General features: G+C 40.1%; 1 protein-coding gene across 1 annotated transcript; it reads right to left on the bottom strand.

The window, feature by feature from the left end:
• Positions 1-2,138: 2,138 nt before the first annotated feature.
• LOC106592170 (Fc receptor-like protein 5) lies at positions 2,139-16,024 on the bottom strand. The gene is made up of 9 exons (XM_014183479.2): positions 15,985-16,024; positions 13,897-14,184; positions 5,247-5,519; positions 4,821-5,093; positions 4,407-4,727; positions 4,035-4,313; positions 3,613-3,861; positions 3,414-3,530; positions 2,139-3,250 (listed from the first exon to the last, which is right to left on the bottom strand). The coding sequence occupies exons 2-9, from the start codon at positions 14,114-14,116 to the stop codon at positions 3,171-3,173; spliced, it is 1,812 nt and encodes a 603-aa protein (XP_014038954.2). The 5' UTR covers positions 14,117-14,184; positions 15,985-16,024; the 3' UTR covers positions 2,139-3,170.
• Between the last annotated feature and the right edge of the window lie 1,087 nt (positions 16,025-17,111).

Below are 17,111 nucleotides of genomic sequence, written 5' to 3'. Positions count from 1 at the left end.
ATTGTTGTGCTGAATACATGAATCCAAACATTTTAGCATTTTCCCATTTTTTCCAACAATTTACCTCTAAATATCTGAAAGTGTATTTTTGTAGAGTGTAGAGTGTGTGACACACGTACAACATGTGAAGGAGCGAACCTAAATAGAGAGAGAAAGGTTACAGGGTAAAAGCAGTCAGACTTCACCTTTAGTGGGTATAGCCAGGTAAACATCTGGGGTTTCTTGTCGCCCCCTTCAGGGACAGGCCTGTAACTACTCCACATTCTAGTGGATCACAATATAGAAACTAATATGGTCATTGGTCACATAGCAACAGCATAAGCCCTCAGTCTACTGGGTCTGCCCTCTTATTCCTTCCTCTCTCTATCTCATCATAATAGTACAGACATGGAACACTTCTGTATGGGTTCATATCAGTACAAGTCAATCTGAATGTGGTTTACAGAAGACTGACAGCGCTATGGTGCATAGAGATTTAGTTAAAAAGTGTTGCTTTACATAATAAGAAAAGTATAGAAACGTTCCAGATGTAAATGCATTGTTTCAACTCAGAAATACAGAGAGTAAAATGAATATGTCCTTAAATCAAGTTATTTCAAAGCAATAAAATGATGTGGGAAATCACCACTTATTATCAGATATACAGTGGGGCAAAAAAGTATTTAGTCAGCCACCAATTGTGCAAGTTCTCCCACTTAAGATGAGAGGCCTGTAATTTTCATCATAGGTACACGTCAACTATGACAGACAAAATGAGAAAAAAAATCCAGAAAATCACATTGTAGGATTTTTTATGAATTTATTTACAAATTATGGTGGAAAATAAGTATTTGGTCACCTACAAACAAGCAACATTTCTGGCTCTCACAGACCTGTAACTTCTTCTTTAAGAGGCTCCTCTGTCCTCCACTCGTTACCTGTATTAATGGCACCTGTTTGAACTTGTTATCAGTATAAAAGACACCTGTCCACAACCTCAAACAGTCACACTCCAAACTCCACTATGGCCAAGACCAAAGAGCTGTCAAAGGACACCAGAAACAAAATTGTAGACCTGCACCAGGCTGGGAAGACTGAATCTGCAATAGGTAAGCAGCTTGGTTTGAAGAAATCAACAGTGGGAGCAATTATTAGGAAATGGAAGACGTACAAGACTACTGATAATCTCCCTCAATCTGGGGCTCCACGCAAGATCTCACCCCGTGGGGTCAAAATGATCACAAGATCGGTGAGCAAAAATCCCAGAAGCACACGGGGGGACCTAGTGAATGACCTGCAGAGAGCTGGGACCAAAGTAACAAAGCCTACCATCAGTAACACACTACGCCACCAGGGACTCAAATCCTGCAGTGCCAGACGTGTCCCCCTGCTTAAGCCAGTACATGTCCAGGCCCATCTGAAGTTTGCTAGAGAGCATTTGGATGATCCAGAAGAGGATTGGGAGAATGTCATATGGTCAGATGAAACCAAAATATAACTTTTTGGTAAAAACTCAACTCGTCGTGTTTGGAGGACAAAGAATGCTGAGTTGCATCCAAAGAACACCATACCTACTGTGAAGCATGGGGGTGGAAACATCATGCTTTGGGGCTGTTTTTCTGCAAAGGGACCAGGACGACTGATCCGTGTAAAAGAAAGAATGAATGGGGCCATGTATTGTGAGATTTTGAGTGAAAACCTCCTTCCATCAGCAAGGGCATTGAAGATGAAACGTGGCTGGGTCTTTCAGCATGACAATGATCCCAAACACACCGTCCGGGCAACGAAGGAGTGGCTTCGTAAGAAGCATTTCAAGGTCCTGGAGTGGCCTAGCCAGTCTCCAGATCTCAACCCCATTGAAAATATTTGGAGGGGGTTGAAAGTCTGTGTTGCCCAGCAACAGCCCCAAAACATCACTGCTCTAGAGGAGATCTGCATGGAGGAATGGGCCAAAATACCAGCAACAGTGTGTGAAAACCTTACAGAAAACGTTTGACCTGTGTCATTGCCAACACAGGGTATATAACAAAGTATTGAGATAAACTTTTGTTGTTGACCAAATACTTATTTTCCACCATAATTTGGAAATAAATTCATTAAAAATCCTACAATGTGATTGACTTTTCTCATTTTGTCTGTCATAGTTGAAGTGTACCTATGATGAAAATTACAGGCCTCTCTCATCTTTTTAAGTGGGAGAACTTGCACAATTGATGGCTGACTAAATACTTTTTTGCCCCAGTGTATGAGAATGAGTACAAAATACGTCACATCTTCTCCATTTTTAAGTTCCTCAGTGGAACATTCATCTGGCTCCTTTAACAACTACTGAAATTATTTTACAGCACTTACATGTTAAAAATGTATATCTGCTGTAAAACACTTTTTTACAATATATTTAGTAGACAGTATTTCAAAATAAATATAAGTTAAAAGTAAGTTATTTTTAAAGGTAGACTCAGTGATATGACAGATGCAGAAAATAAATAAATAGTGGTTCAATTTCCACAACAACTAAGTGTTGAAGCTTGAGGCTCAACTTCTCTGCTGTTTAGATCCTGTGGCTACCACACTGTGAACAGCGTGAAGTGAACCCGTGCATATGCGCAGGTACAGTACTTTGTGTACAGTACTTTCAATATCTGCGATGCTACTTGTAGTCATTTCGCTGAGTCTTCCTTTAATATAAAAATAAGCATTAAAGCTGCATTATGTAAATATACATTTTTAATAACAAACTATAGCTACGTGTTCCAACTCAACTGTTAGAGCAGGTCGGCATATCAAGAATAAACACATATTTAGTATTTTAAATTCAAATTAAAAACTGAGAAGTTTCACATACTGTATACTCTATTCCCACCCGCATGTAAAAAACATGACATTATGTAAAATACAACACACAAAAAATTATACTTTTAAACAAAAACAGGCACTACACTCTTGTTTAATTAACAAACTGAAATAAAGACAGGTAAGTGTAATATTTCATGAAAAATCAACATCAACAATACAAAGGAAAAGATACAAGCCAGCAAAAGCTGAGAACCTCAACTTAGAAACTGATAATATTCAGCATTTGTGAAATTCCATTCAGTGATATTAAACTCAGTAAACACTATCATATATCAACGGTAAAACCTTAACAATCATAAAAGTGGTTGTTCAGCTTACAGTTCATACTGTAATGATCACACTGATGATTCGTTCTGTTCAATGACATCATCACATGGTATCTGGTCTTGAGGAGATGTGACTGTTGAACACAAACCTACAGGAATATAATGGATGGAAAGTAGCACTAGAGTTAAACTGATCCAACTGCTCTTTCAACTGTACACAGCTATACAATGTAAACAATCAGAGAGCATGACATAAAGGAGATAATCAAGCTGGATAAGCTGATTGTAAATACGCTGAAAGAAAGTTCTCACCTCGAGCCCTGCAGCATTTCACCGTCAGCACGATGGACACCAGTAGAAATGGAGACACCACCAGTAGACCACACAGCAGCCTGGTCAGAGAGATGGAGACAACGGAACCTGGAGGGACTAGAAAAACACATGTTTTACCATCAAGACAATTGAACACACACACTGCTCTTCTCACATGCACACACACTGCTCTTCTGACCTCTCACTGTCACCCAGGTCTCTGGTGATTCTCCTTGACCAGATTTACACTTATAGAATCCTTCATCTGACTTGGATACTGTAGGGATGGTCATCTCTCCTGTGGTCTCATTCTTTATGAGTACTCCATCTTTGTAGAAATCAGTCTTGGGGTTAGGATTTGTTTCCTGATATCTAAATGTACAGGTCAGAGTCACAGAGTCTCCTTCAGTCACAGGATGGACAGGACTCTCCAGGATCACATCACCATCTGTGTAACATAATATATAAATAATACTGTAAATCTGGAGTCATCACTCACAATATATCAACATCTTATGACCTTGTGTTTTATTTTATGAGACGCAATCATTCAGTTACAGAATGAAACATAACATGCATTGAAATGTAAAAACGCTAGTGAATGTTGTACAACAGATGTACCATTTACTGTGATGTTGACAGCATTACTGTACTCTCCTGATCCAGACTCACACCAGAACACTCCACTGGACCATGTGTCCAATGATGTGATGGTGCAGGTGGATTCTGTTATTGATCTCCAGGTAGATGGACACTGTGACGGCCATGCTGTCTCTGTGTATCTCTTCAGTCTCCATCCAGTAGAGTTCCCCTTCAGCTCACAGATCAGTGAGAGAGAATTTGATGTAAAGTGTTGAGTTGTGTTGGGATTTACTGTAAGAGACACTGAAGGGTGCAGATCTGAAACAAAGAGAGACAGAGTCAGACCTATAGTTATATATACATGAGGGTGACTTAAATATAATTCAATACAGTTTCAATGCAGTTAGTTACCTCCTGACCAGAGAAACTGAGGTTGACTGTAGAGTGTATCATAGACTGGGTCTCCTCTCCCAGCTCTACACACATATCCTCCTGTGGGAGTAGCACCAGCAGGGATCAGAGTGTAGGAGTCTTCACTAGTCACATTGTCAGATAGGGGCTGTAGAGAGTAAGACTTGTCTGATAGGGAGGGTAACCCAGCTCTGTAGGGAACAGTCCTGTACCAGGAGAACCTCCAGCCTGTAGAAGTCTTGTCAACTTCACAGCTCAGAGTCACTGAGTCTCCAGGGTTCAGCCACTGAGGAGAGATACTCAGGACAGGTTGGGGTTGATCTGTGATTTGATAGAGGACAGGTTTCAACCTTTCAGTCTTAGAAAGTATTCTAGTGAACCCAATTTATTTTATACATGATTAGATAGACTTACCAGACACGGTCAGTTTTACAGCCTCACTGGTCTTGGAGAACTTGTTTCCCTTTACACCCTCACAGGTATATGAATCACTGTTAGACCTGTAGACAGGACTGATTCTGTACTCAGGCTTTGTGTTAAAGGGGCTGAATAACTGACTATTCTTATACCATCTGTAGTTCCAGTCAGTGTCTCCTCCTCCCTGTATGTCACATCTCATAGTAACAGTCTCTCCTCTGAATATCTGGGTCCAGTTGGGTTGGAGGATCAGAACAGCAACAGGTCTCTCTGCACAGACACAACTAACTGAATTAACAGTTGCACTATAGCTTCAAGTTAGCTATCATTGTTGTGATACAGTAAACAGACAACATATTATACCATAGATTACCATCTATCCATATAAAATAACACTTTATCATAAAACTGTTTTAGACTCACCAGTAATGATTATCTGGACTGGGTCACTGTACAGGGTGTAGTAGACTGGGTCTCCTCTCCCAGCTCTGCACCAGTACTGTCCTCCATCAGAGACACTGACCCAGCTGAGTGTGTAGGAGTATCCAGAGGTTGTGGTTACTGGTGTAGAGTCTGGTCTGTGTCTGTACCAGTAAAACTTCCATCCAGAAGACTCTACAGTACAGCTCAGTGTCACACTGTCTCCTGTGAATATGTTCTCTTTGTCTGAAGTCAGTGTGGTCTTTGGCAGATAGTCTGTTGGTATTTCAATGGGTTTGAGTGATAAGATAACAACAACAACAACAACAACTAAAGTTCTCACTATTCACAGTAACAGTGACAGCATCACTGATGGATGAAGATGTGGGTCTGGATCTTCTCTCTCCCTGACACCAGTAGAGACCCTGGTCAGACTCAGTAACTCTACTGATGGTGGATCTAGTATTAAGGTATTTATACTGGGACAAGCTAATCTCACTGTTGTCTTTGTACCATTTATAGCTCCAGTCACTGTAAGACCCAGCTGAACACGTCAGAGTGACTGTTTCTCCGGGGTACACAGGGTTTGGATTTACGGTCACTGTAGTTTCAGGCAGAGCTGAGAGAAAAGAGCACTGAATATCAAAACATATGGAAACCTTAGAAATTTCCATCAATTTAGGGATCGGCTAAACTTTGAACATTGAGATATTAAATGAATGATAGGAAATGAAAGATACTGGGTTATGTTAGAAGTTAATGGTTCTCAGAAGAAAGAGGAAGGCTTTGTAATGTGTTTGATAGAGGAGAGAGATGTGTTGATACAGGGGAGACAGATGGACATCTGCGTATTAGATGAAAGAGGGGTTGAGGTCAGGAAGTGAGGACAGATTCTCTTAAGAGAGTAATACATGTTTGGAATCCTGTTACCCTCTTTATTAGCTTCCTGTAGAGCCATAAAATGTAAGGATTGGAGAGAAAGGGGAGTGTCTTAAGTAGGATGCATATAAACTGTGAAGTCTGAAATCTTTAGCTGTCTGTTTTCAGCTGTACAGAACCTTTGAGGAATGATTAAACTTGGTTAAAGCTTCTCTAGTGTCCGTGAGTTATTTACTCTGAAAAATAAGAACCTAACAGCGGTTTTGGAAAGTTCATTATAGGTGTATGTTGAATTTAAAGCTAGAATAGTTAGTTGCTACATCCATTTTTGGACTTATAAATAAATGATATAATGAATACCGGTATTGATTCTTGAAGAATATAATTGGTTTTTCTCCAATATTTGTAAACAATGTAAATTTAAACAAACAATGTAAAGCCTCAAAACAATGTTAAAACTATCATTTGTTTATGGATCATTCTACAGAAGTGGTGCACATTGGGGCTTTACATTTGTTTTCTAATTTGTATCCTATTTTGCCCAACTTTCAACACACGTCTTCCAACATCTGTCAGATAGACATATATACTTCTCACACACTTTGTTTCTATTGCATACCCGAATTCCTACCACCACACTAAACTGGTGGAATAACCTATTACAGATTCATTTTAGAAATTGTATTTGCATTCCAAATTAACTAAACAGTAAAAACATGATTTTTAACCAATTTTCAAAACCTTTAAATTGAATTTAGAGAAAAATAATCTCTATTGTTCTTTGTAAAATGTTCAATGTTGATTGTATTAATCTGGAACTTGTTGATTGATTTAATTACTTATGCATCTAATTAATTATGTTGTTAGATGGTTAATTATCACTTTTCCTATCAGTATTTTGGCAAAATAGCAGGTGTTTCGGTGTAAGGTTTCAAAAATAGAGAAAGCTAGATGCATAAAACTAATTTTACCATAAACATTGCCATTGACGGCTTCCACCATTTAAAGTAGTCAACTGGGTGGGGATTTCTATGGTTTGGGAGTGATCAGCCAATGATCAGAGAGTATTGTCTTCCTCTAATTGGGTTGCCTCAGAGAAAGATAGAGGACTATAGTGCCCAAAAGCATGTTTTAGCATGGGCAGCACTATTGAGGGCTTTCACAATTTTTAAGTATTCAACTGGGTTGGAATTCCTATGGGTTACGAAAGGATCACATAATTCCATACAGGTCATCAGGGGGGATACCCAATTAATTATAATCGTGAGTAAACATTCTATAACTGCAGGTGGCAGTAAATCACCAACCTTGACTTTATACCTGTCCAAACACACTAGGTGGCAGTGTACACCCTTTCAATTCGTTTGCCAACTCATAGAAGTAGTAGAAGTAGTTGAGGATTTCAAATTTGAGATGGAGATGGCCTCAATGTAGCTGCCCATGCTCTCATAGATGCCATAATGGAACATACAGGAAGACAATGAGGCAATGTCTATCTAAGTCCATGTAAACCAAGTTTAAGACCAGACCATTGGTCCCAATATCCAGAACCAGTGAATTTAGACCATAACAAGTTAAAGACCAAGTCCACTAGATCCCGAGTGGTCCCAAGACCACTAGATCCTGAGTCCATGGGCCCTTTCTTCAATTGTAAGAAACTCAAGTAGAGTAAACTTGAGTACAGTACAGTAGAACACAGTAGAGTACAGTAAAGTAGAGTACAGTAAAGTAGGGTACAGTACAGCAAAGCACAATACAGCAGAACACAGTACAATACATTCAAGTACAGTAGAGTAGGGTACAGCTCAGTAGAGCACAGTACAATCGGGGCGGCAGGTAGCCTAGTGGTTGGAGCGTTGGACAAGTAACCGAAAGGTTGCAAGATCGAATCCCTGAGCTGACAAGGTAAAAATCTGTCGTTCTGCCTCTGAACAAGGCAGTTAACCCACTGTTCCTAGGCTGTCATTGAAAATAAGAATTTGTTCTTAACTAACTTGCCTATTTAAATAAAGGTAAAAAAGAAGAAAAAAATAGAGTAGGGTAAAGTAGAGTACAATAGAGTAGGGTACAGGTCAATAGAGCACAGTAGGGTAGAGCACATTACAATAGAGTAGGGTACAGTTCAGTAGAGCAAGGAAGAGTAGAGCAGGTTAGGGTACAGTACAATAGAGTAGGGTACAGTTCAGTTGAGCACAGTACAGTAGAGCACAGTGCAAGAGAGTAGGGTACAGTTCAGTAGAGTACAGTACATTGTAGTAGGGTACAGTGGAGAAGGGTATAGTACTGTAGAGTACAGTACAATAGAGTGGGGTACAGTTCAGTACAATAGGGTAGGGTACTGTTCAATAGAGCACAGTAAAGTACAGTAAAGTACAGTAGAGTAGGGTAGAGCACAGCACAATAAAGTAGGGTACAGTTCATTTGAGCACAGTACAATAGAGTAGGTTATAGTTCAGTAGAGTACAGTTGAGTAGGGTACAGTTCACTAGAGCACAGTACGGAAGAGTAGGGTAAAGTACAGTAGAGTAGGGTACAGTTCAGTTGACCACCGTGCAATAGAGTAGAGTCCAGTTCAGCAGAACTCAGTGCAATACATTCAACTAGAGTACAGTAGAGTACAATAGAGTAGGGTACAGTTCAGTAGAGCACAGTGCAATAGAGCAGTGTATAGTTCATTAGAGCACAGAACAGTAGAGAAGTACAGTACAACAGAGTAGGATAGAGGTCAGTAGGGTATAGTACAATAGAGTAGGGTACAGTAGACACAGAGCAAAAGAGTAGGGTACAGTTCAGAAGAGTACATTACAATAGAATAGGGTACAGTTCAGTAGAGCACAGTAGAGTACAGTACAAAAGAGTAGGGCACAGTTCAGTAGTGTACAGCACAATAGAGTAGGGTACAGTACAATAGAGTAGAGTACAGGTCATTAGAGTACAGTACAATAGAGTCGGGTACAGTTCATTAAAGCACAGTAGAGTAGGGTACAGTAGAGTAGGGAATTGTACAGTAGAGCACAGAAGGGTAGTGTACAGTACAGTACAGTAGAGTATGGTACAGTAAAGTAGAGCACAGTATAGTAAAGTAGGGTATAGTACAGAAGAGCATAGTACAGTAGGGTAGGGTATAGTACACTAGAGCACAGTACAATAGAGTAGGGTATAGTTCAGTAGAGCACAGTACAGTAGAGTAGGGTACAGTACAGTAGGTTACAGTAGAGCACAGAGCAATATAGTAGGGTACAGTTCAGTAGAACACAGTAATGTAGAGAAGGGAATTGTACAGTAGAGCACGGGAAATTAGAGTAGGGTACAGTATAGAAGAGTAGGATCCAGTACAGTACAGTAGAGCACAGTACAATAGAGTAGGGTATAATTCAGTAGAGCACAGGTCAGTAGAGTAGGGTACAGTACAGTAGAGCACAGTACAGTACAAAATAGGGAACAGTTCAGCAGAGCACCGTACAACAGAGTAGGGTACAGTTCAGTAGAGCACAGAACAATAGAGTAGAGTGCATTTCAGTATAGCACAGAACAGTAGTGTAGGGTACAGTTCATTAGAGTACAGTACAATAAAGTCAGGTACAGTTCAGTAGAGCACAGTACATTAGAAAATGGTACAGTACAGTACAGTAGGGTACAGTACAATAGGATAGGGTATAGTTCAGTAGAGTACAATAGAGTAGGGTACAATTCAGTTGAGTACAATAGGTTAGGGTACAGCACAGTAGAGCACAGTGCAATAGAGTAGGGCATAGTTCAGTAGTGCACAGTACAGTTGAGATAGGGTACAGCACAACAGAGTAGGGTACAGTTCAGTTGAGGACATTGCAATAAAGTAGGGTATAGTTCAGTAGAGCATAGTACAGTAGGGTACAGAATAGAGCAGGGTACAATTCAGTAGAGCACAGTGCAAAACATTGAATTAGAGTACAGTAAAGTACAGTTCAGAAGAGCACAGTACAATAGAGTAGGGTATAGTACAGTAGAATACAGTACAGTAGAGCACAGTAAAATAGATGGGGTACAGTACAGTAGAGCACAGTTCAAAATAGTAGGGTACAGTTCAATAGAGCACAGTAAAGAAGAGCACAGTAGAGTAGGGTAGAGCACAGCACAATAGAGTACGGTACAATTCAGTTGAGAACAGTACAATAGAGTAGGGTACAGTTCAGTTGAGCACAGTACAATAGAGTAGGGTACAGTTCAGTAGAGTACAGTACAATAGAGTAGGGTACAGTACAGTAGAGTACAGTAGGGTACAGTACAGTAGAGTAGTATATAGTTGTAGTGTTTTTGTTAAATATATGTCAGTGTTTGGGGTCTTGGAGGGTTGGAGCCACCTGTTGGCTATACATCTCAATACTCTACTCAATTTCCTGAACTGTCCACTACCCATATGGTGGTCCTCTGTGGATGGGCTACGGACAGTACAGTACAATAGAGTAGGGTACAGTACAATAGAGTAGGGTATAGTTCAGTAGAGCACAGTACAGTAGATTAGGGTAGAGCACAGTTGAATAGGGTACAGAACAGTAGAGTACAGTACAATAGAGTAGGGTACAGTTCAGTAGAGCAAAGGTCAGAAGTGTAGGGTACAGTACAGTAGAGTACAGTTGAGTAGGTTACAGTTCAGTTGAGCACAGTACAATAGAGTAGGGTACAGTACAGTAGAGCACAGTACAATAGAGTAGGGTACAGTTCAGTAGAGCACAGGTCAATAGTGTAGGGTACAGTACAGTAGAGTACAGTTGAGTAGGGTACAGTGCAGTACAGTACAAGAGATTAGGGTACAGTACAGTAGAGCACAGTGCAATAGAGTAGGGTACAGTTCAGTTGAGCACAGTACAATAGAGTAGGGTACAGTACATTAGAGCAAAGTGCAATAGAGTATGGCATAGTTCAGTAGAGCACAGGAGAGTAGAGTAGGGTACAGTACAGTAGAGCACAGTGCAATAGAGTAGGGTACAGTTCAGTTGAGAACAGTACAGTGGAGCACAGTGCAATAGAGTAGGGTACAGTACAGTAGAGCACAGTACAGTGGAGCACAGCACAATAGAGTAGGGTACAGTACAGTAGAGTACGGTAGTGTACAGTACAATAGAGTAGGGTACAGTTCAGTTGACCACCGTGCAATAGAGTAGGGTCCAGTTCAGAATAGCACAGTATAGTAGTATAAGGTACAGTTCATTAGAGTACAGAGCAATAGAGCAGTGTATAGTTCAGTAGAGCACAGTACAGTAGAGTAGTGTACAGTACAACAGAGTAGGGTAGAATTCAGTAAAGTAGGGTACAGTACAGAAGGGTACAGTTCATTAGAGCACAGTGCAATAGAGTAGGGTACAGTACAGTAGAGCACATTACAATAGAGTAGAGTGTAGTTCACTAGAGCACAGTACAACAGAGAAGGGCACAGTTCAGTAGAACACAGTAAATAGAATAGGGTACAGTTCAGTAGAACACAGTGCAATACATACAACTACAGTTCTGTAGGGTACAGTAGGGTACAGCAGCGCACAGTACAATAGAGTAGGGTACAGTTAAGTAGAGCACAGTACAATAGAGTGGTGTACAGTATAGTAGAGCACAGTACAACAGAGAAGGGTACAGTTCAGTAGAGCACAGTACAGTAGGGTACAGTAGCGCATAATACAACAGAGTAGGGAACTGTTCAGTTGAACCCAGTGTCATGATGTTGGCCTGTGGGTAAGGTTTATGACCCCCCCCCCATAAATACCTTTCTCCCTTCCCCTCTCTGAATCTACTGAAGGACTTGAATAGCCTGTTAAATATAGAGAGTCTGGGAACATCAAACAAATGGGGAAAGGTACCACATATTTTGTTAATAAAACCAGTTGGAAATATGCTTGGGAACGTAATGAGTATGTATGTCAGTTCGGTTGTCATCTGAGACATTATGATTGATGACAGGACGACATAAACTGTATCTGAGAAAGTATACGCCCTCTAGTTATCAGAGTCACATGGAGTTGTTATGCAATTGATATGTTTGATATTGAAAATGTTTGTTAGGAGATGAAATGTAATTTTAGCTTCCGAATGAGAGATTTGGGTTTTCATAAGGAAAGTGCCCTGCTCGATCAGTGGCCCAACCCTGTGAAGAGACAGGGGTTATAAACGATGAAACACCTCCCTCCCCCTCTCCACTATATAAGCCTTTGACGAAAAGATAAAGTGGTTCCAGTATGGGAGGTCTGCAGCCTCTACGTTAGGACACACATGTCAAGTACAGAACTAAGCCAACCTCGGCGTGAGCTCTGGTATGAACTGGTATGAACTTTGAGCTTATTCACTACAGAAGTGCTACTTCCTAGCCGTTGAGTTAGCAGCGGCCGCTGTAACGTGGGCTAGGAAAGGACGGACGACGGATCCAGTCTAACAGATGGACGAAGATACCACCACGTATCCAATTTACCACCAGAGACATTCTTGCGAGGACAGGAAGGTCTGTTGGCCAACCCGCCCAGCATCTACGACCAATCTACCGAAGCGCAGCTCAGAGTAAATATTTATTGCATTTTCCTTTTCCAAATGGGCGGTAATTTAGAATGCATAAGATAATGTATTTGCGATAGCCTAGCTGCTGTTTCTGTGTTCCTAAATCTTCCCGCGCTTTCATTCAAGCCCAACCCCCTTTCCTTTGTGTAACCAGCTTTCATACAGGTTCCGTCCACCAGGGGCGTTTTCTGTATGACATCATTGTATTCTGTGTATTTGTAATTCTGTGTGATTAGTTAGGTATTTAGTAAATAAATAATTAAACCCAATTTGGTATTGCTGATTCAACTTGTTAGCCAGGGTCCGTGAAGATAACCAAGAATTTACAACTTTCATTATGAGACTGAAAATAAAACAAGGGTTAATATAGACTGCTATCGATGTAAAATATTACAAAGTATTTTAAGAGTTTATTCGGAAGATAACGGCTCTATAAACGTTCTTCCGTGGTGCCCTGACTTTCTAGTTAATTACATTTACATTATTAGCTTAATCAGGTAATATTAATTACAGAGAAATCATTTTATAAGTTAGCATGTCATATCACTTAATCAGGCATAGCCAAAGACACGACACCAGTATAACAGAGTAGGGTACAGTTCAGTAGAGCACACTACAATAGAGTAGGGTACAGTTCAGATGATCCCAGTACAGTAGGGTACAGTTCAGAGGATCACAGTACATTAGAGTAGGGTACAGAACAGTACAGTAGAGAAGGGTACAGTTCAGTGGAGTAGTATATAGTTGTAGAGCACAGTGCAATAGAGTGTTTTGGTCAAATAGATGTCAATGTTTGGGGTCTTAGAGGGTTGGAACCCCCTGTTGGCTATTCATCTCAATACTCTACTCTTTTTCCTGAAGTGTCCACTACCCACATGGTGGTCCTCTGTAACACAGTTGGTAGAACATGGCCCATGCAACATTAACATGTAGATGTGCTGCCCGTGTTGTAACAGACACCATAATGGCACAGATACAAAGATGAAACCTCTATATAAATGTTTTCCTTTATGTTCAAACATGAAGTTTAGGAGTCAGTGTACAGGACATACTCTTCTCAATAGAAATAGGTGTATAAACAATGACTCTGTACTATAATAAATTAACAATATGTTTGTTATTGATTCACAGAACAGAAAATAATTCACTGTCCAAATAATTTTAGAGCTCACTGTAACTAACAATTCTGACACGCAGACCATGATTGACTCAATATAAATAGTCAACAACATCAATAAAACACAACAAAGTAACTCACCTTTTACAGTGAGAGTGAAGAGACCACCTGGTTGTGAAGATGTGGGTCTAGATACTCTGTTCCCTTCACACCAGTACTGACCCTGGTCAGACTCAGCAGCTCTACTGATGGTGAGGGTGTCTCCTGTTATAGTGTGTCTGACAGACTGGGATACTACATTATCATTCCAGTCTTTGTACCACTGATAGTTCCAGCTACTGTCAGACCCTACTGAACACATCAGAGTAACTGTCTCTCCAGAGTAGAGGAGACCCTGAGGAGAGACACTCACTGAGGCCACAGGCAGAGCTGTAGAAAGACACATGTAGTTAGTTGAGTCATACATAGAATCTGCTCTATCATGATTAAATGTAGTTAGACATTTCTAAAACAACTAATCAGCATCCTTAAAATGGGGCCCAATGTCAAGTGGTTATAACAATATACTCCCAGTCAGTGACTCCTCCCCCCCTGTATGTCACATCTGAGAGTGACAGACTCTCCACTGAATATCTGGGTGCTGTTGGGGTGTATGGTCAGAAAAGCCTTTGCCACTCCTGCTCAAATTCAAACCAGCATGATACACATGTTATTTCGAGAGACTAAAAACTCAAAATATGTCCAGTGTCATGACGTTGGCCTGTGGGTAAGGTTTATGACCCCCCCCCCCCCATAAATACCTTTCTCCCTTCCCCTCTCTGACCCTACTGAAGGACTTGAATAGCCTGTGTTAAATATAGAGAGTCTGGGAACATCAAACAAATGGGGAAAAGGAACCATATTTTGGTAATAAAACCAGTTGGAAATATGCTTGGGAACGTAATGAGTATGTATGTCAGTTCGGTTGTCATCTGAGACATTATGACTGATGACAGGACGACAAACTGTACCTGAGAAAGTATACACCCTCTAGTTATCAGAGTCACATGGAATTGTTATGCAATTCAAATGTTTGATATTGAAATTGTTTATTAGGAGATTAAATGTAATTTTAGCTTCCAAATGAGAGAATTGGGTTTTCATAAGGAAAGTGCCCTGCTTGATCAGTGGCCCACCCCTGTGAAGAGACAGGGGTTATAAACGATGAAACACATCCTTCCCCCTCTCCACTATATAAGCCTTTGATGAAAAGATAACCACGTTGTTCCAGTACGTGAGGTCTGCAGCCTCTACGTTAGAAGGACACACATGTCAAGTACAGAACTAAGCCAACCTCGGCGTGAGCTTTGGTGGCGAATGGTATGAACTTTGAGCTTATTCACTACAGAAGTGATACTTCCTAGCCGTTGAGTTAGCAGCGGCCGCTGTAGACGGGGGCTAGGAAAGGACGGGCGACGGATCCAGTCTAACAGACGGACGAAGATACCACCACGTATCCAATTTACCACCAGAGACATTCTTCCGAGGACAGGAAGATCTGTTGGCCAACCCGGCCAGCATCTACGACCAATCTACCGAAGCGCAGCTCAGAGTAAATATTTATTGCATTTTCCTTTTCCAAATGGGCGGTAATTTAGAATGCATAAGATAATGTATTTACGATAGCATAGCTGCTGTTTCTGTGTTCCTAAATCTTCCCGCTCTTTCATTCAAGCCCAACCCCCTTTCCTTTGTGTAACCACTTTCATACAGGTTCCGTCCACCAGGACGTTTTCTGTATGACATCATTTGTATTCTATGTGATTAGTTCAGGTATTTAGTAAATAAATAATTAAACCCAATTTGGTATTGCTGATTCAACTTGTTAGCCAGGGTTCGTTTAGATAGCCAAGAATTTACAACTTTCATTATGAGACTGAAAATAAGATAAGGGTTAATATTGACTGCTACCGAAGTATTACTAAGTATTTTAAGAGTTTATTCGGAAGATAACGGCTCTATAAATGTTCTTCCGTGGTGCCCCGACTTTCTAGTTAATTACATTTACATGATTAGCTTAATCAGGTAATATTAATTAGAGAAATAATTTTATAGGTTTGCATGTCATATCACTTAATCCGGCATAGCCAAAGACACGACACCAGCCAAAATTAACTTTAAAAATCACAAATAAAGAAATAGGATGAAGCATTAAGAGATGGAGGCTTGATGAAGTGAACAAATATCTACCATCATCATCTTCAGAGTGTCCAGAGTTGATGTGTGTATTCAGCACTACAACAAAGAAAGTCACATTGAACCAATATTAGCTTGAAATAAATATCAACATGCCATATTCAGGTTACTGATTACCAAATACTTTATACTTACTGTACTTTATTTTAAAGGTGCAATCTGAAATTTCCACATAGATCTTAGCACTTTTAAATGAATAATTGCCATTCATTCTGAAGGAGTATAACTTTTAAATGCTTCATTCGTAAAAAACGCATGATTCCACATCAAATGAAATGTTTTAGAACACTACACATATCAAATCAAATTGTATTTGTCACATGCACCGAATAAAATGCACCTTACAGTGAAATGCTTACCTACAAGCCCTTAACCAACAATGCAGTTCAAGAAAGAGTTAAGAAAATATTTACTCCATAAACTAAAGTAATAAATAGTAATATTAAAATAAAAAGTAACACAATAAAAATAACTATAATGAGTCTATATACAGGGGGTATGGGTACCAAGTCAATATGTGGGGGAATGGTAGTAGAGTTATTTTGTACGTGTAGGTAGGGCTAAAGTGACTATGCATAGATAACACACATTGAGTAGCAGCAGTGTAAAAACAATGGTAGGAGGGACATGTCAATGTAAAATGTCCGGATGCCAATTTCATTATTTGTTCATCAGTCTTATGGCTTGTGGGTAGAAGCTGTTAAGGAGCCTTATGGTCCTAGACTTGGAACACCGGTACCGCTTGCCGTGCGGTAGCAGAGAGAATAGTCTATGACTTGGGTGACTGGAGTTTTTAATTTTTTTTTAGCCTTCCTCTGACACCGCATAATATATAAACTCAGCAAAAAAAGTAACATCCCTTTATCAGGATACTGTCTTTCAAAGATAATTTGTAAAAATCAAAATAAATTCGCAGATCTTCATTGTAAAGGGTTTTAACACTGTTTCCCATGCTTGTTTAATGAACCATAAACAATTAATGAACATGCACCGGTGGAACGGTCGTTAAGACACTAACAGCTTACAGACGGCAGGCAATTAAGTTTCCCTGCATTAAAGTCCCTGGCTAATAGGAGCTTTGCCTCTGGGTGAGCGTTTTCCTGTTTGCTTATGACGGAATA

The sequence above is a fragment of the Salmo salar genome, chromosome ssa18, assembly GCF_905237065.1.
Source record: "Salmo salar chromosome ssa18, Ssal_v3.1, whole genome shotgun sequence".
In the NCBI taxonomy this organism is placed as follows: domain Eukaryota; kingdom Metazoa; phylum Chordata; class Actinopteri; order Salmoniformes; family Salmonidae; genus Salmo; species Salmo salar.
Note: the sequence above shows the minus strand (reverse complement) of the source record. Positions and strands in the feature narration are given on the sequence as shown.